At 39.2% G+C, this 20,975-nt stretch overlaps 1 protein-coding gene across 1 annotated transcript in view; it reads left to right on the top strand.

Annotated features, from left to right (window-relative positions):
- Nucleotides 1-20,975, top strand: part of LOC122802004 — a 360,864-nt gene that overhangs the window by 278,021 nt on the left and 61,868 nt on the right. The window contains exon 4 of the mRNA XM_044071752.1: nucleotides 3,583-3,703. Coding sequence (XP_043927687.1) covers nucleotides 3,583-3,703 — 121 coding nt within the window. The remainder of the gene's footprint in view (nucleotides 1-3,582; nucleotides 3,704-20,975) is intronic.

The following is a 20,975-nucleotide window of genomic DNA, read 5'->3' as shown; positions in this document are numbered from 1 at the left end:
TTGAAAAGAGGCTACTGGCCTAATGGAGCTAACCCAGTCAACAAAGTGTAAACAAATAGATACATATTAATTACATACATTTTGACATTGTGTCTCCTCTTCCCCTTTTATAGAGCCGAAGTGATTAGTGTTAGGTGTGATAAGCATGACAAGAGGATGGTTGTATTCAGTTTGAAATAACATAGTTACAGATTAATTTGGAGTACTGGAGTAAAATTGATCCAGACCTGCACCATGGATGCATAAGCCTCCCTTTCAGAAGCCATTGCTGCATATTTTCTACACCTCATGTATCTTCAGTCCTTTCATGATATTATATTTGAACTGAATTGTTGCAAGGAGCTTGAGGAGATAGTTTAATACTTTGTTGCAAAGCCTTACATGACAACAGGTATCCTTACAGACACTGACTGTTGAATATTGGGTTAAAGAGAACAGTAAGGCCATTGCAAGTCCTAATAAGTCACAGAGTTGCAGTGTTTTGAGTCTGTAGGGATACTTTGCTGGTAAAACTGCTTCTCTTATTACAGTGATGGATATCACTTTTCCAATATTAATGGGAAGTGGGGAATCTAGGAATGGCCTAAGCTGAATGCCATTCTAAAGTGACACTTGTAAGGCATTTTACTGCTGCCAGGTTCATCTTCCATACCTGAAATGGCATTAAATGTATTACAATCTTATTCTGTCTTATCATATAGAGGGTACAAGATATCAGTGGGTCCTTTCAGTGCAGAGTAAAAATGTAGGGAATTAAAACTCTTTTGGGAATGTAATATTAAGCTCTGTTAGTTTTTAATTTCTCCAAGTCTTTTGAGTTTCTAATACCATGATGGGAATGGACCCCATTCCTAAGTCAAAGTGCTATTAACGTTCATGAAATTAGTATTGTTTCACTCTTTGATGTTAGTCAAAAGTGCTCTTCGCAGCACCTGCAAAGTGGCCAGTAATGACTCCTTCTGCAATTTGTACGGTGTTACATGAACTGGTAACATATCTAAATAGGACTGTAAATTATTTTTATAAGAACAGTTATTCCTACTACTAGCTCTGTTAGCTTTGTATATCCTTCCATTTCCTAAAATAACTTTCCAAGTGAGTACCTAAAAATAGCAGCCAATAGCATTACTTATCCTGTCTCAATCCTTATAAATAGATCAGTCCAGGAATCCCATGTTCCCTTTCTCTGGAAAACGTCACACATTACTCCCCTCCCTTCTAACCTATATACTGTCAATAAAGCTAGAGATAATGGCAAAGTAGTATCTTGCTTATTTCTAGACTTCTAGACGATTTAAACAGTATTATATACTTTTGGTATAATTATATAATTTTAGTATATGCATATTTACTTGGGGTAATGTGTTAGGACTTTAAGAATTAATTAGGTCAGGTGATTAATGTTTCTTATTTAAAGGGAATCAGGTTGTTAGAGTTTGGATTCTGATGAAGTTGTATTACAGTCTTATGAATGCGCTCAATCCTGTTTCATTAAAGTTTTTTTAAGAAGGATATTTCTGTGGCTTATTTTCCAGTGGATTTGTACTTCGTTTGGTTATTGGTTGTTGTCCTTTACACTTATTTCTAGACTTGTCTAAAACCTTCAATACAGTTCGTCACAGTAAACTTCTACTTTAAATGTCCTCATTAGGTCTCTCTCAGGCCACCCTTCTGTGGTTCAACAGCTACCTGTCAAATAGGTATCAGTCAGTAAAATGGCACTCCATGCTCTCTCCTTACATCCCAGTCACCACTAGTGTACAACAAGGCTTTATCCTTGGTCCCTTCCTCTTTAACGTTTTCATCAACACCCAGTATATATCCATACAACAGGCCACCCTAGTACAATAAACAGATGATTCCAATCTCATTTGCACATCCGGCAACATGATTCACCTCAAAAAAACTACTCAGGAAGCTTTAACAGCCAATGAGACATGGCTTCATAACTCACAACTCATGCTCAACCCAAAAAAGACCAAAACTACTACTTTTTTTCCTCAAATCCTTTCTCATGAAAAAAAAAATTAAAGTCCTCTCTCTTGATAATACAACCATTGAAGTCACTTTTCACAGCAAATTATTAGGGGTGATAGTGGATGATAATCTAAAATTCAACCTGCATATACAAAATTGCATAAGAAAATCTCATCAGAAATTGCAGATGCTTTACAGGCCAAAAATGTTCTCGCAGACACAACTAAAACTGCACTTCCCACTACTTATCTCCTTCCAATTCTTATTTATAGTACTCCCATCCTTACTATCCTCCAGACTTCATAAAAATGAAAACTTAAACAATGCTATAACGATGTTGCTAAATTTGCAGCAAATACTCCTTTCAAAACCCATCACTTTATGGCACTAAAAAGGTGGTTGGAACTGCCTCATCAACCAACACATGCACAGCTCCTTATCACCTAAAAAACTATTTAGCATCTTCCTGCCCAGCACTACAAAACATTCTACAAAATTATATTCCCAGTTGGTCATTGCTATCCAGTAACCAAAAACTTCTAGCTGTCTACAAACCTAGCAAATCTGCTAGGCATTATCTGTACTCATACAAGGTTGCTAAGGCCTGGAACCCCTTACCTGTAGCCATCAGGTCAATACCCCCCTCCCAGCTTTCAAAACCATTCTGAAAGACTTCCTAGCTAAAATCTGGCTCTAGCCTTGCTCAAAACTAGGATAAACTATATCCCTAAATGTGAACAAGTACCTTTTCATACCTCCTTACTCTCCCTCCTTCACTTACTACTTTACCACTATCAAATTCTCTTCTCTAACTTCCCTAACTTTCTCTCTCTCTAAATATACCATGAGCCTGTTTTTCCCTCTCTCTTCATATTGCAGTTCCTGTTTGTATTATACTAACTTACCTTTACTTTCTCTACAAACTGTCTAACATTTCTCTAAATATTATATGATTGTTATATGACTTGTATCAACTATTAACCAGTGTTTGTTATAATTATTTAAACTGCAGATGTTTTTGTTTTATTTGTAAAAATGGTAAAATTATTGTTCTTAAAATGTTTTTTAATAATTTGGAGCTTTTCTACCCAGCACTCTGCTGAAAATGGGTTTCTACCCAGTCGGCCTTTCCTGGTAATCAAATGTCAATAAATAAATAAATAAGCCTACAGGTCATCACAGTGCTAAACCTATACTTACGTGCAGGACCCCAGTTTTATTTTTCAGTCACTGAATAAACTTATACTGTGTATATAATGTCTATGTTTCTTGATGTTTATGGAATGTTGTTGGCATTGTATGAGATGGTAGTTTAAAGGAAATTGGAATTCATCCTAATATCTTTCTACACAGATGTTGGACAGGGCAGCTTTCATGGCATTTTTATTAATACCTGAGTTAACAGTGGAGTTTGATTTCTTAAACTTGCTGGCTACTTCTATGCTGGCCTTACCTGTAACAGTATATTTGTTTTTCAGACAGACTTTAAAATGAGAAACACTTGGCAGGCTGTAGCAGGCAAAATGAAGTTATTGATAAGAACTGAATAACTAACTTGTAAGAGTCGAGTAGTGCAGATACTTTCTAATCAAGTTTCTCCCTCAGAAAACCAAGCTTGGGCCATGCAGTCCTTACAGCCAGCTGCTCCTGCTTCTAATACTGTACTGCCAGATGACGATGAGAGAGTTCAAATCCCTCCAGACTCTTACTTCATTGTCAACTCCTGGTAAGTACTTACTCATTGCAGATTTGAAGCTGAATAGGTGAAAGGTAGATGAACATTCCATTAAATGGCCTAGCAGGTTGCCAGAGCTATCCCTTTATGTTACCATCTTCCTAGATAATTTATAGAAACAAAAATGTAACAATTTCAGAGTGGGATACTACTTCCTTAGGTTGCATATGCACATCTTTTGCCCAGGATAACTGCAAGCAATTTGAACAGACATACAGGACTGACCTTAAAAAGACCGCAGGTCTTGGTTTTACAGATCTGTTATACTGGAATGAATGTGACAGTTAGTTTTGCATGCATAATTAATAGATCTTCATTGTTTTCTAGTAAGCCAGATAATCTGCAGTGTCGTGGCCTTAATAGAAGTATGCAGTGACTTTGACATCAGTCTTAATTATGCCACCCTGCTATTGATACAAGGGCAGATCATCCATGTGCTTTGCTGGAAGTTTAGAGTCAACTAGCAACTTGGAAAAATAGAAGACTGACTGTGGGTGTGGACTTGAACAGCTGACAGCCAGCTCCCCCAGTTACTAGTATTCATGTAATGAGGCATTTATGGACATATAAGGCACAATCATATATGGGCATATAAGGCACAGTCAGGGGAGCAAGAGCTGAATTTTGTACTGCTTTGTAGCCTCATTTCAGAAGATGGAATGGGATGGGCACCTTCACCAGAGGAACAATTAAGTAAAACTATGAGCATTGTGCAGATAAAATTGTAGTTACTCTTAAAGTAGAATAACATAAAGAAAACATAAATTAATGTAAAGAACCATGTGTTGTGGTAATGAAGCTTGCAGTAAATACTAGAGGATCTATGGAATGACTTTAACAGTCCAGAGGATCCAGGTTGTGCAACCATGAGCCATAACAGGAGGGAGATAGCTACAAATATAACCAGGATCTCAGATAAACAAAACACACACACACACACACACACACACACACACACACACACACACACACACACACACACTCACTCACATACCACACAGGCCCGCACACACACACACACACACACACACACACACACACACACACACACACACACACACACACACACACACACACACACACACAGAGTAATTTTCATCACAGGCAATCCCCAAACACATGAATTACAACCATCTTATTTAATGTGCACACCTCAGATGTCTGTGTTAAAAAAAATAGCCACAGTAATGTATTCTGGCTGGTTTCAAATAAATGCACACTAGTTATCTAGTTATCCAAAACCAGGATAATGACTTTTTAACTTGAGCAAATGACAATAGGCTCAGTCACTTGCATTCACCTACAGCTTCTATACACAGCAATTAAAGCCAGATTTATTGACTATGTTCAGTAATTTATGCTAATCCTCTTATGTACACGGACTCGTCCTTGTCCATGAATTACAGCTACTGGCATTACTGCGACTATACACATCAGAATTTCAATTTTGGATCCCATGAATGAATGAATAAAGACAGGAATAGCTGTCACACAGGAATGCATGTTGTTAGCTCACTGATGACAAAATACAGTGTGCAGCTCACTGCAAATCCCCATATATCTTTCAAATTCTTACCCCAAGAATCAAGGAAAAAATAAAAATAATGGAAGGCAAAGGATCAGAATCAAGAGAAGATATTGCTCTTTTATATTTAGGAAATTACTAGAATAACAGAATTTGTATTTGGATGCTTTTTTTGAAGCCTATTAATTCTGAAACTCAAATGTCTGTCATTATTTAGTGACTGCAATCCTCGCTGATTTACCAGAAAAAAGAAACAAGTTATCAAGGAGTAGATCAAAATATGAAGCAAAATTAAATACATTCTGTACATTGGGGATAATTGAAAGCATCCATGCCCCATAAATGCATACATACATACACACAGACACATACATACTCACATAAACAAAAAATATATATATATATATATATTAATGTAATGTACTGCAATTTGGTTCTGTGAAAGGTAGATCATGCCTACTTAACCTGCTTGACTTCTTTGAGTCAGTCACCAGAGCTGTGGATGAGGGCAAGGCAGTTCATACAGCCTACCTAGATCTGGCCAAGGCCTTTGATACCATTTTCCACTCAGGAATTATTGATAAACTCACCAAACTAGGCATCAACCCCTATATGACTAGGTAGGTTGCAAATTGGCTCACAGCTAGAACCCACAGTGTGAAAGTAGCAGACTCCAAGTCAGACTGCCGACCAGTCTCGAGTGGAGTCCTACAGGGATTGGTCCTGAGTCCTCTCCTGTTGGCATCTACTTCTCAGAAGTCCAGGCCAAGTTTGCAGATGACTGCAAGCTGGGATCCATTATTAACTCCCCAAGTGATGTAGATATCCTACAGAAAGACCTATGACTGGTGTCCAAACCATGGCCTTAAGCTTAATGCCAAAAGATGCGTTGTCATCCCCATTGGGAAAAACTAATTTCCCACTAATTACCACATAAATGGAAGCCCACTGAACACTGAAGGCGTTATAAGAGATCTGGGGACACAGGCTGACAGCAACCTCTCCTTCGAACACCACATTGCCACTGTGGTCAGAAAGTCCTTCTATGTGACAAATCTCATTACCAAGAGTTTTGCATCCAGGAAGAAAGAGGTCATCATCTCTTTCTACTATTCCTTCATTAGACCAGTCATCGAGTATAATGCCCCATTTGGCATGTACCTCACTAGATACATGCAACAGCTGGAAAGGCCACAAAAGTACCTCATAAAGAGGATCCTAAGCCTTAAACACATGTCTTACATAGATAGACTCAAAAAACTCGAGCTATTCTCTGTCTCATATCGTCTACTAAGAGGCAATTTCTGCTTGACTTACAAAGCCATGTCTGACCCAGCTCTGTTAGAACTGCTACATCAAAAGAAATGCCAATCTCTCCGCACCGCACACTCCTGAGACCTCAACCTCATTTCCACAGTCAACAGAACATGCTGGAGGGACAGGTTCATAACCCAGAGACTCCCCCATGCTCTGGAATAGACTTCCCATACATGTCAAGCAGAACACCTCACTGGCCCTCTTCAAGAGAAATCTTGATGAGTGGATGGGAAATAGAAAGTTCACCCCAGGGATCACTCCAGTGGCTCTGCTTGATAGAGGCACTGGGAACTAATGTCAGGCGACACGATGCCAGGGCACTTCTATGGGCTAGGCCTATAAAGGCTCCAGGGCCATTAGCCTAGTAAAAACATTTTTGTCATGCTGTAGTTCAGTAAAAGGGCCTGTTACTTTTGTAACTTCTGGCTGCATCTGTCAACTGAGACAACAGAAATGTCTCCTCCCTGCTTCACAGAGCAGCAAAGACAGCTGCTTTCTAAGTGATATTCCTACTTCCTGAGAAAGACAGCAAGAGCGATAATAAGGCATGATCATTGTATTCTGTTTTTGAAACTGAAGTAATGTACTGCTATTTTTGAAAATATTCTGGGGATAGAGAAAGCCATCACTGGTACACAAGCCTCACAGAGACTGGTGAAAGAGGTGAGAGCAAACTCAAAGGTCTGTTATTCACTTTCCTATGATGGTCTTTGAATCCTTCAGCAGACTCAGTGCTAAGCTGAAATGAAATCCCCCATTTTATGATTGTGATTCGATAACATTGTCACACTAATCTTCTTCCTGTATGTTTCCCCTAGGTCAGCCCTTTGAAAACAGACTCAAATCCAGTGGGACTAATCTAGTGAACAAACAAGCAAATGATGCAGCAATCAATTTTTAATAAATAAATGCATGAAACATCTCCCCAAAATCTGCAGTACAAGATATTTTATGTATCACGCACCGCACTCTGCTGTATTCCACATACATTATATATAGATTCATTCATTCTCCAAAATCTACTTTATCCTGTTCAGTATCACTGGGGAGTCACAGTATGTCGTGGTAAGTAATAAATGTAAGGTAGGAAACCAGTCAGTGATAAGGGACATATGTTCTTTGAAATACTGCAGTAATAACAGATTCCAAATCTGCAACACATTTTATTTATAGACAGTTAATAGACATGCAGTCCAGGGGAGGGTTAAGGAACCTAGCCAAAATTCTCAGTTGTCTCAATGCACTGTCTGGATAACTGACTTGCTCAAGATCACATAGTAGGCAAATGAAGGTAGAAAGATATGAAACCTCCATCCTTGACACGAGAAGCAGCTCAATAAAAAATCGGAGCTTTAGTCCTCTGTGTCTATTCCTATTTTAATGAACTGTGTATCGGTATTCAGAGAGCTAGGAATCCATACTAAGGACGATGTGGGTAGTCCAATGTTGGGTAAACATTTCTGAAGCAGGATGACCATGGGTCATGTGAATGTTTTAGGACATCTAAGTACAATGCAGAGAGAGCTACAGAGCTTTAAACACAAAGTAACAGTGATGTGACACTGATTTTGTTAAGTTCATATGTTATATAAGCTGAGGCAAAGCCAGGAATTGTGGAACACCATCTTCCAGAATCTGCCCCACCCTCCTCCATCTCCAGACAAAAAAAAAACATCAAACCAGAAATGACAAGTTTGAGAAAAACAATTCTAAAAATTGCCATTTAATAAAATATTTATTTATTTAACATTTGTTGACTGGGAAAGTCCGACTAGGACAGAGCCTATTTTCAGTGGTGGCCCGGGGAGAAATGCTCCAGATGCATGTCTTTGGATTGTGGGAGGAAGCTGGAGTTCCCAGAGGAAACCCACGTGAACACAGGGAGAACATGCAAACTCCGCACAGAAGGCACCCCAGCCAAGAGTCAAACCGGAGAACCTCTTGCTGTGAGGTGACAGCGTTAATTGCTGCACCACTGCGCTGCCCAGATATAGCCTATGATAACTATGCAGCGTTATTAAAAATAAATTATTGTAAGTTTCTTTACACACAATAAATATATTTTAAAAAGTGTATATCATGGCTATACTTGTGTACTCATATATAAGGGTTGCTGTACATTAACTTCCTTACTAAACTCATGTTGGCTATTTGCTAATTTATCTTCAGAGTGAATGTAAATGTGTTAATAACTACAATAACAGTCTAACTACAATAACCGTCATCATTTGCAAAATGAAGGAGTGTAAAGAGAAGAACCAGTAGCTGAGTTGTTAGTGCATAAGATGAGCTTCCTTTACGCTGCAGAATGACAACAGCTCCTTTCTGTCTAGTTAGAACATAGGTTCATAGGTTCATACTAGGCTATCTGCCCTAGGGCATTTATAAGCCTAGCCAGAGTGTGTTTGGCTTTCGCCACCCATTTTAAATTAATTTTGTTATGCCCTTTTTCGAGGTTAGTATACTGTGCCTCTGTCTAACAGTGACACAGAAGTGATACCTGGGGTAAACCTATGATCCCCCATCCACTCATCAAGATTCCTCTTGAAGAGAGTCAATGAGGGACTCTGCCTAACCTGGACTGGGATTTTATTCCAGAGTGAAGGGAGCCTCTGGGTTATGAATCTGTCCCTCCAGCATGTCCTATTTATTTCAGTGCTGAGGTTCAAGTCTCTCGAGCACTTAGCCCGATGGGATTTGGATTTTCTGAGGTGCAGCATGTCCATTAATTCCGAACTGGACATGGCTTTATACATCAGGCACAGATTGCCTCTGAGCAGGCGGTATGCCACTGAGTAGAGCTGGAGTTTCTTTAACCGGGCAGCATATGGCATCTGTTTGAGCCCTTTGATCCTCTTGGTGAGGTACTTTTGGGGTCTTTCTAGTTGCTGCAGGTGTCTGGTAAGGTACATCCCAAAAGGGGCATTGTACTCAATTATGGGCCTGATGAGGGATGAGTAAAGAGGCATGATGACCTCCCCTGATCTAGATGTGAATCCCTTCATGATTAGGTGGGCTATATAAAATGTTTTTCTAACCACTTTGGCCACGTGGTTGTCAAATGAGAGATTGCTATCAACTTGGGTCCCCAGGTCCCTAATTACTTCTTCCATACTTAATGGATTACCACCTATTTGGTAATTTGTGGGCACTTTGTTTTTGCCGAAGGGGATGACTATACACTTTTTGGTGTTTAGTTTGAGGCCATGGTTCTGGCACCAGTTGTCTGTTTCTGTGAGTCCCTTTTGGAGGATGCTTGTGTCGGCTGGAGAGTCGATTATGGCGCCCAGTTTGCAGTCATCTGCGAACTTGGTCAGCCACAGTCCTTCCATGTTGGCCTGTACCTCCGAGAAATATATACCGAACAAGAGAGGTCCCAGAACTGAGCCTTGTGGGATGCCACTTGTAACTGGTTTGGAGTTTGACATGGCTCCAGCAATTCTAACCATGTGGCTTCTGTCCTTGAGCCAGTTTGCAACCCATCTAGTGACACAGGGGTTTATATTTAAGCTGGTGAGCTTATCTATAATGCCCGAGTGGGGTATTGTTTTGAAGGCTTTTGCGAGGTCCAGGTAGGCTGTGTGGATCACCTTCCCCTCATCAATGGCCTTGGTGACTTTCAAGAAATTGACCAGGTTTAAGAGGCAGGATCTGCCCTTACCAAAGCCGAACTGGGTAAGATCCAGTGTCTGTAGGTCCCCAATATCTTTATTTATGAGGTCCATGATGATCCTTTCCATAGCTTTGCAGACCAAGCTAGTCAGGCTTATGGGGCGATAGTTTCCAGGATCCGTTGAGGCACCACCTTTGTGGAGAGGGACCACTGTTGCTGTACACCACTCTTTGGGTACATATCCTGTAGTAAGGCTGAGATTGAACAGTAGTTTTATGTTTGGGTTTAGCTCTTCTTCGAGTTCATGTAGGACGCAGCCCAGGACACTGTCTGGTCCCATTGATGCTGTGTTTTTTGCTTTGGAGAGGGCGGCTCTTACCTGAGCATCTGAGATGTCAGGGGGTAGCACTCTGCTGGGATAGATATTTGCCCTTTTGGTGGGGGAGAAGTTTGCGCTGAACCTGTCAGCTAGGATGTTGGCAATGTCTGTGGGTCCGGTGTATTTTTGTCATTTTGTACCAATTCTGAGCATATCTGGGAATTCCCACCTAGGTTCCTAACATAACTAAAGAAAGTCTTGTGATTATCCTTAGTGTCCTGTGCAATTTTTCTCTCAAAGCTGGCCTTAGACGATTTTATGAGTGCCCGTAGTTTTTTGCTAACACTGATCAGAGATGCCTTCCCTTTTTGGGATTTTGCTCTATCATGTAGTAGCTTCCTCCTTCTGTTGTATAGTTTGTTTATGGCTGGGGTCCACCAGACAGGACGTCTGCCTTTGGAATATTGGGTCTTGGTTTTATTTGGGATTGCATGATCCATGCATTCCTGAAGGTGTTCATAGAATGCGTTTATAAAGGATTCTGCGGTCTGGGCCATATTTTCCACAGGCCCAGGGGCTCTGAAGGATTCCACCTCAGTTTTGAGGAGTGTGAAATTTTCTTTAGAGAAGATTTTCACTGTGGTTTTCTGGGCAGGTGGTGGGGTCGGGATGTGAATATCCAGTGAGAATAGTTTATAGTCTGATCTTACCAGTGAGGGATACACTTCTGGTCTGGAGCATATAGTCCCCATGTTGGTGATGATCAGGTCCAGTATGTTTTCCCCTCTTGTGGGAATGGTAGCAAGTTGTTTCATAGCATTTGAGTTTACAAATTCTAGGAACCTTCGAGCTAGGGTGTTGGAGCTAGAGTAATTCTCCCAGTCTATGTTTGGGTAGTTGAAGTCGCCCAATATAATGGTGTTTGGAGAGACCTTCATATTTTCCAGTGTTCTCAGGAAGGCCAAGTGGGGTTCCTTGGTTTGGGAGGGTGGTCTGTAGCAGGCTATAAACTGGAAGGCAGTTTTACCCACTGTTAGTTGCACATAGATAGTCTCTGATGCTTCGTGCTGTGCCACCAACCTGGAGGTGTGGGTATCTTTGACGAATATTGATACTCCCCCTCCTTTTCTGGTTCGGTCCAAGTTTTGGGGCCGAAATGTATGATATGAGGTATAACCTGGTAGTGCTGGGGTGCTCTCGGGAGCATTGAACCAGGTTTCTGTTACTGCACCGATATCGATGTTCTCCATGCTAAGGAGAGTTTCAAGTGCATGCATCTTGAGGTTCAGACTTCTGGCGTTGAGTAGCATTACTCTTAGTTTCTTATCCCTTGTGATACCTATGGAGGTGGGTTTGTCTTTTGAGCCTTGCCTAAAAAAGGCATTATGGGGGTAGCAAGAGCCTTTGCCAATATCCGAAAGCCCAGGGGTGACAGGTGCAAACTGTCCCTAGCGAAGCATCGTGGCTTGTCGAGCATGTCATCCCAGGCTGACAGGCATTGGATCCCATTTGAATGACATCAATACTTGAGCCAGTTGTTGAAATTGATCATCTTGTCTTCATATTGTGGCATCATTCTTGGTGAGGGTAAGATGCTACTCAAGGTCAGGGTCATACCGGCCTGGGCTACATGCTCAGAGAGCTCCTCTATGTCTCTTTTCATGTAGTCCAGGGAGGTACATCTCAGGTCATTCACACCAGCATGGACAATGACCGAGTCATATTTGTACTTGCCTTGGAGTGACCTGAGTGCTTGTGATATGTGGCGGATCCTAGCACCTGACAGGCAGCTCACAGTGACCTTCTCCTTGTTCAGCCTGGTGAGCGGGACGTCAGTGTGCCTGACGATAGAGTCACCTATTACAAGTGTATCAGGTGTGTTGTTTAGCCTTAAGGACTGTGACTGTTTGGCACACTGGCTTTGTGAGCTATGTGTTGCACGTGTTTTGTTTTGGGGTAGTGGTTGCTTGGGTGTCTGCTTTGGAGGTCTCTGCTGCTTAGGCAGATTTTTATTTAGAGCCTCCGAGTATGTTTTGTGTGTTTATGTGTTTGGTTTGCTGTCGTGGTAGGTCTATGTGAGACTGGAATTGTAGTGAGTGTGGTTTCCTTCTCCTCCTGACTGGTTACACCAGTACTGAGTTGAGAGAGCTTAGCCTCCAGTTTGGCTATATGGTTGCATCTCTCACATGTGTTGGAATTTGTTGGGAGGAGGAGAGGGTTGTCTGTGTACATGAGGCAGTTGTAACATTGCCTCAAGATTCCCAGATTCACCAGCTGGACCGGAGAGGAGATTGACAACTGACCTTTGGACATGCTGGAATAGTATTGGGAATTCCTTTATAATTGAAAAAAAGGGCCAATGGGGAACAAGGCACTCAAAGGGAGTTTGTGAGGGTGTAGTGCTTTAAATTTTTTAGTGCTGACTTATATAATTGCTTTAGTGAGCAAGTGCCAGGTAACTTAAATGCAATGTGTTACAGGTAATTTAAATGCAAAAATGACAAACAGTAACTTTCTTTCAAGTGAAACAAGGAAATAAGTACAGTAAGCAATGCAGATATCACTAGGGATCCACAGAAGAGCTGAAAAGCCGTGTTTTAGGTAGACTTAGCATTTCAGGGAAATAACAAGCAAACAAGCATACAAACAAAGCTAGATTCAGCAGGCCCAGGTCTAGTCTATGCTACAGCAAACAAGGTGTACCAATTTCAGTAAGAAACAGTTCAAATATGCAGGCACTATAAGCCTTTAACCAGAAATTCCCAGCTCAGAAGGGCAGAGTCCAGCCTCTCCTCCAACAAGAGTGCAGACCACAAACCTTCTTAATGTAAAATAACTGGCCTGAAGCCCAAGTGCTTAAACCAGAACTAATACACTTTTAGAATAACAGACAGTGAGCCCTCAATCAGCAGTTCCCAACTTAGAAGGATGTACGCTACCTGTCCTGCCACCACAGTGCAGGCCACAAACCTTCCTAATGTAAAACAACTGGTCTGAGCCCAAGTGCTTAATCCAAAAGACTTATTTAATCAAGTTACTACCAAGCAGTAATAAATACAATTAAGTACTTTAAAGAATGCCTGGATTAGTGCTCAAGTTATACAAACAAAGCTAGATTCAGCAGGCCTGGATCTAGTCTATGCTACAGCAAACAAGGTGTACCAATTTCAGTAAGAAGCAGTTCAAATATGCAGGCACTATAAGCCTTTAACCAGAAATTCCCAGCTCAGAAGGGCAGAGTCCAGCCTCTCCTCCCTCAAGAGTGCAGACCACGAACCCTCTTAATGTAAAATAACTGGCCTGAAGCCCAAGTGCTTAAACCAGAATTAATACACTTTTAGAATAACAAACACTGAGCCCTCAATCAGCAGTTCCCAACTTAGAAGGATGTAAGCTACCTGTCCTGCCACTACAGTGCAGACCACAAAACCCTCTTAATGTAAAACAACTGGTCTGAAGCCCAAGTGCTTAAACTAAAAGGCTTAGAGTGAGTTACACCAAGCAGTAATAAATACAATTGAGTACTTTTAAGATGATGCAAAAGCAAAATAAAGTAGGAAGAAACACAAATACAGTAAAAGCAGATAAATTCTTTTTTTTTTTTTTTTGTTTTTTTAGTGAGCAGATGAGATGGGCCCAGGAGGAGTATCCAAGTGTAAATTTACAAGAGGGGCGGGCAGTTTCAAAGCCACCAAGATTAACACCAACACAAAAACAGGGAAGGTGGGCGGGACCCTTCTGAAAAACACAGTCACAGCTTCCAGCTAGCTATTCCTTAATGCAACACAAACAAATTACTTTAAAAACACAGTCACAGCTTCCAGCTAGCTATTCCTTAATGCAACACAAACAAATTACTTTAAATTGTGTATTATTTGATAAAAGTGCAGATAAAAGTTACTTAGCTTCACTTATATGTTCAAATTATAGCATACAGGTCTTAACCAGCCAAAGCTTACGTCCTTAACTAAAGTTTTAGTTAATTATTTTAGCAGTTTTTAAAAAGAAATAAGGGGGGATTATCAGATATTAAAGTAGATGTTTTTAAGTTACATTTTGTTAAACTCTGCATATAATTTTAAAGTGAAACTATGTGGTAATAATAACTAGTATTATTGTTACCATTATATATTACACTGTCACATATGAACTATCTGAAGTTTAAAGACCAGCTACTGTGGTGCTGCCTTCCTGTGGCACTGAGAAATGTGTGATTTTGTACCTACATGGATCACTACCAGCAGTCTCTTGCTGGGTTTGATTATGTCTCCCTGATTCATCTGAGCTTGTATCACAAAAGCTTAACACCACAAACTCATATTGCACAAGCTTATGTACACACAGAGACTTAGAACATATGTACTCAAGCTAGTGGCATTTTTTTTCAGGAAGCAAGCATCACCCCCTCAACCCAAAACTCCCTTATTTTATTATTCTTAGTCTGAGGCTGCTGTACCTCGGAGTAAAAGAGATAGCTGACAGTGTAAAGCCTCTCTGCATCTGTCTTTGGGAAGCTGCAAGACTGAAGCACATACTATCAGTGGAATTACCTTCATGCATGCCTTCAGCAAAGATAACACAATCACCTACTAAATGGAGTTGTTATACCAAGAAACTACGGTATAAGCGTAGATGATCTAACCAACTGATGGTCATCTACATCGTGCTGATATGCTTGTTTTAAGGAGAGTTTTTCTCCTATAAGATGTTTTGTTTTATTAAGCAGTCCACAAAAGGCCAGGTCAATGGAGTTAGAAGTGTTCTTAAGGTAGAATTTTCACAATATGAATAATCATTTTTTTTTATATCATCAGACCACCAATACCAGGCAGGACTTTTGAATCTGAAGAAATTTCAGAGTGTCACGGTGTCTAGAATTGCAATAGTGATGGAGAGAACTTGATGTGCAACCTAATCTGCAGAGACCACTATCAATGAAATGCCAATTATTGTCAAACGAGGTTGTACAAATCAATGTAAAGGTTGCAAGTTTGGTGAAGAAAGTTTGCATGAAATCAGTTATACATGCAGTGGGAGTATCAGCTGAGATTACTTTGTAGACTGCAGAACAAAGACGCCAATCTATGGAGTCATGTGTGCTTGTTTTAGACTCACGCATGGTTGTTAGAGATATATATATATATATATATATATATATATATATATATATATATATATATATAAATATCTTTTTATTGCTCCTGGATGTATACTTTGTCATATGTGAAGGGTCAGCACTCCCCCAGTCTTTGGTTTAGTTACTGGTAATTTTTTTTTTGGTTCTTACATTCCTTATGTTCCTTGTTAGCCAGTGAAAGACATCCTCAGCTGTTTTGAATATACAGAAGCAATGTGAACATAAGACTTATTTATACTCTTATTCAAACTCACACACATACATGTGCACAGACACACAGACACACACACACACACACACACACACACACACACACACACACACACACACACACACACACACACACACACAGTCTTTTTGCATTTTGTTATGGGAATGTTTATTAGTAGTGTTAATAATTAGAGTTTTATGACCATGTGTTTTAGTAGACTACATGTTTGTATTATGGAATGGTTTATTCCAGCAGTATGCATATAAATAAGGTTATAATGCTTGCAGTTCAGACTTGTTTAAGAAAACGGTGCTGATGTACTGCATGGGTAAATGTTAAAGTGTAATGGAAACTGGAAAAGTAGTTTGAATCAAAACTAATTTATGTGCCTGACAGGCAATAGCAGTGTTAAGAACTGCAGATGTGTGCTGCAGATTTTTTACACAGTGGTCAGGAACAGGGATGGGTAGATTCATGTCCCAAGTCATGGTCTTGGTAGGGACTGTCAGTCACAGTGTAGGAGACAAGGCAGCAGAGCTGTAAGTAAGAGCTTAAGGTTATTTGTCAGGCAGTGTTAACTGAAAATTAAAAATAGCAATATTAGTCACAGAGCACAGAGAATCAGAGAGCAACCTCTTGGCTAAGATCAAGCGTATAGTAAGGTAGATAAATCAGATCATACCTCCATAAATAGCTCTTCTCTGCTCAACTTCAGTACAGCATGATGATCAAAAATGTTCTTAGCCCTGGAGCACATAGTGTGCCACTGTGTAATGTGCTCACTCGTGCACTATTTATAAAAAAGACATTCCTTTTGTATGTTGCATACCAGTACTGTGATCACTGTATATGACCTGTAGTACTGATGTGGTGCACCAAACATAGTACACAGAATGCATTTCTGGAAATGCACATTAAACTTATGAATAGCCTGGCCTGGTAGCTTTTCATACTCTGAACAGAATATCTAAATATACATTTGTTTTTGAATTAATGTTTTAGAATTTTAGAAATGTTGCAGTTTGTCAGTTTCTAATGGTCACTCTGACTTAATTTGACCCTTTTTGTTTCTGTTCATATCTATGTTAAAGCTTCATATTTTCTTTACAAAATGGCAAGGGTAAGATACTTGAATGCTCATCATTATAAAATATATTGCATACGCTAATCACAAGAAAAGGTCAGTTTCTATATATTTAATGTGTGTCAGTAGATATTAATGCTGCTCTATTTGCTACAATGCTTATGACTATCAGAAAATATCACCATTTTAGAAACATTTTTTTTATTAGAGTTATAGATTATGTCACTAACAGAGATTGTGAATCAGAAAGTATGTCATCTGTGTTTTATCCAAATGGTTCAACACTGAAAAGTCTAATAACCATGCAGGATACTTAACTGAATTAGTCTGTAATTATGTCAGAATTTACAGGAGAATTTGGCATGATGCTGAGCCACAAACTGCACTTTACTGGTTATTTGAAATATAAAGATGTCTACATATCTTTATTTTCTTGTATTGTAATGTTTCTCTATTTAAGATTGCTAACGTTATTTCTTATGACAGTAATGTGATAACTTTAAAAATGGTTTTGGCTATGTACTGTATGCCAATCCTTGAAAACAAACATATACCTACCCCTTAAAGAATCTGCATATACTGCAACTTGTGTAACAGTCACACCAATGAGGCTGCGTATGCTTGCATTTCATGCTCACACATATTAAGCAATATCTCTATTATTTAATACAGCATGCCAAATGTTTGTTTCAAGGGATTATATTTTGACCCTCAGACAGAGGCTATACCTAAGAATTGCAATCTACTTTAAAAAACTAAATGCAGGCTGACCATGTTGCCAATGCCATATGTTTTTTTTTTTTGGTGGTGACATCTTTATAGTGACAGAAATGGTCTCTTTTCTGAATATATACTTGATTGACATGAGTTTGTGTGATGCAAGTGAACTGCTGTAAGTTTTGAGTGAAGGGCCAGCTGTGTGAGTAACTTCTGGTTGGTCAACAAAGATAAGTGGTGGGGTTGTGAGTTTGTGTGCAAGTGTGTATGTGTTTTAGGGTTAGGTAAGCAGATACATTTAGTGCATGTGGGAGTTTGAGTGTTTTCGGGTTAGGGTAAGAGTTAGGTAATAAGGTTTAGTTCATGTGTGAGTTTGAGTGTTTTAGGGTTAGGGTTATGGTAAGGGTTAGGTAGGGGGATGGAGTTAGTGTGTGTGTGTGCGAGTAGGAGTACTTTAGGATTATGGTAAGGGGATAGATATAGTGTGCCTTTGTGCCTTTGTGTTTGCTGACAGTCTGAGATGTCTTGTGTAGTGGTAGAGTTATGGAAAGAGATTTTATAAAATAAAATGCACATTAGTACAAATAAACACACTAAACAGAATAAAAAGCTAAAAAAGCCACAAAAGTCACAAAGATCCAACTATTTAAAATGTATATTTATAAAGCACTTTCTTCCCCAGATATTGTTGGACTTCATCAGAATGCATGCATAAACAAGTTTAACTAAGCAACTTCAAGTTGTATGTTCAATTAAAAACTTAAAACAATACAATAGTACCCTAGGTGAATAAATAAATGACTATAAATGCATGTTCATAGTAAATTTATCTTCCTGTTACAAATGAGCATATAATTATATTTATCTATAATTAGTCATTAATTTAAGTAAGCAAGCTGCTATAGACATCTCATTTAAGCCCGGTGGTGTAGAAGCATTAAGAAAAAGATGCACCAGAGTTGCCTCTTTTCTAACAGACTCCTAGGACCTCCTCTTGGGGAACATATCACTTATTCCACAGAGTATGTACTGGGTTTAATTCAATGTGTTTATACAGAGCATTAGTATTTCTTTTGTTTTTGATATCATATAAATGCTCATATATATGTTCCTTTAGTTTTGTCTCTTGTTTTGCCAACATAGAACGCAGAACATTTTTGGTACACAGCTAAATAGTCTATACCTGAGGTGTTACAGTTGAATTTTCCACCTAGTAACAATAGATTGCTGCTGAATATTAACTGAGTCCCCCTTATGCACATATTTACAATATTTACAGCAGCCACAGACAGACATCATAGGAATGGCATTAGAAATATTGTCTAGTAAATTCTCAAACTGGAAAAAGAGAAAAGCCCTGCAAGTAGGATCCAAGTACAAGGCAAAACAAACTATCAGTAACTGAAAAAATGCCAGCACAAAACTCAGTATATATCAGCAACAAAACTACAGCAACACTAAGGCAAAACTTAAGTGTTTTAATATATATCGAACAATTCAATAATCCGGACCGGTTTCAGCCTAACATGGCTTTCCTCAGTGGAACAAGAAAAGTACAAACAGGAAATGATGCACAAATGCAGGTTTAAATAAGGTCCATAGACCAATGATGTGCTTCCAAAGGATTTTAGGCATGCCCATAATACTGCCTGAAAGAAAAACTGGAAGGAAAAATACAAACTAGAAAATAAAAAATAACAAGTAAAAAATAGATGATCCAAATAGCAAATATGGTAATAAAACATAAGTATGACAATACATTCAATATTGGATATATTAATTGGTTATAAATGATCATTTAAACCAGGAGAAAATAGTGCCCCTAGCTTGATAATACAATATTTCTCTTTTTGGTTGAGAATGGAATGTCATCCCTGTTTGTTGGATCTGTCACCCAAAATTCTATCTACAATACAAAATTGAAATCTAGTGGTATGATGTTGTGTGTGGTGCCTGAACAGAGCATTGGTTTCTCTTTTGGTTCGAATGTCATTACGATGTTCCGACATGCGTAATCTCAATGCCAGTGATGTCTGACCCACATAAAATGAACCACATGTGCAAGTCGCAAGATATACCACCCAATCACTATTACAGTTGCCAAAAAAATTCATGTTAAAAATCCTGTCAGTGTTTTTACTGGAAAATTGTTTGGATATGAATATAAATGGACATGATGAACAATAGCCGCATTGATAAGTGCCCCAAAGTTTGTCACCAGTCATTGTAAGTTGTTGATGTATAATGCCACCTGAACATATCCTCTTATAATGTGAAAAAAATGAACTTCCTCCCTCTACGGTAACCATATTGACAAGTGTTACCGACTAAGGAGGCAATATCCTCATTGGCAGTGAGGATGTTCCAATGTTTCATCATGGTATTTCTAATCAAATTTATGTTACATCCATAGGTAGTAATAAACCGTAATCCTCCATCCTATGCATCCCTATTTTTGTCACAATATTTGAGAAGGGAAGTTCTGGTGGAATTGGTTGCAAAGTGACGTGCCAACTGAATGTCAGGCTCCTTGTATCCCCTGGTTCTAAATCTGTTGGTTAGATCTTGTTGTGATTCTTCAAAGTCATTTTCTGTGGAACTAATTCTACGTATCCTGAGGAACTGGGATTTGAGTATGTTCCGGATGATGTGGCTAGGGTGCATACTAGTTGCATGTAATAAAGTATTGTATTGTGGGTATTTATGAAATGTTTTGCTTCGTAAAGTACCATCTGGGTTCCTGATGACTGTTACATCCAAAAAGTTGATTTGATTTTGGTGATAAGTTGAAGTAAATTCAATACCTCATTTGTTATGGTTGAGGTATGACACAAATTCAGCCAAATATTCTTCATCGGAATGCCAAACTAACCAACAATCATCAAGATAACGTCGCCAAATATCCAGCTCCTCAAGATAGATGTTATGTGTTTGATCATAAATGAGTTGCTCCTCAATGTAGCCCATGAATAAGTCCGCATATATAGGAGCAAAAGAGGCTCCCATAGTGGTACCCTTCAACTGCCAATAGCATTCACCTTCAAACTAGAAAACATTTTTATTCAAAACATGTTCCGCCATACAAATCAAAAGCGTATTGAAACCAAATGGATATAATTTGGCTCTATCCAACCAAAACTTGAGGGCCTCAAGTCCAGCCCAATGTGGTATATTGGTGTATAAAGTCTTGACATCTAATGTACAAAGTAACCACTCAGGTTCTAATTGGTTATCATCTATAATGGATAAGAATTGGGTGGCATCTTGTATCCTTGCTCGAATCAAGTTTAGTAGTGGTTTCAAGTATGAAGTCAAAAACTCAGACAGGGGTTCCGTCAAT

This window comes from Protopterus annectens, chromosome 5.part0, assembly GCF_019279795.1.
Source record: "Protopterus annectens isolate FY-2018-M chromosome 5.part0, PAN1.0, whole genome shotgun sequence".
In the NCBI taxonomy this organism is placed as follows: Eukaryota; Metazoa; Chordata; order Ceratodontiformes; family Protopteridae; genus Protopterus; species Protopterus annectens.
This window is presented reverse-complemented; position numbering and strand designations above follow the sequence as displayed.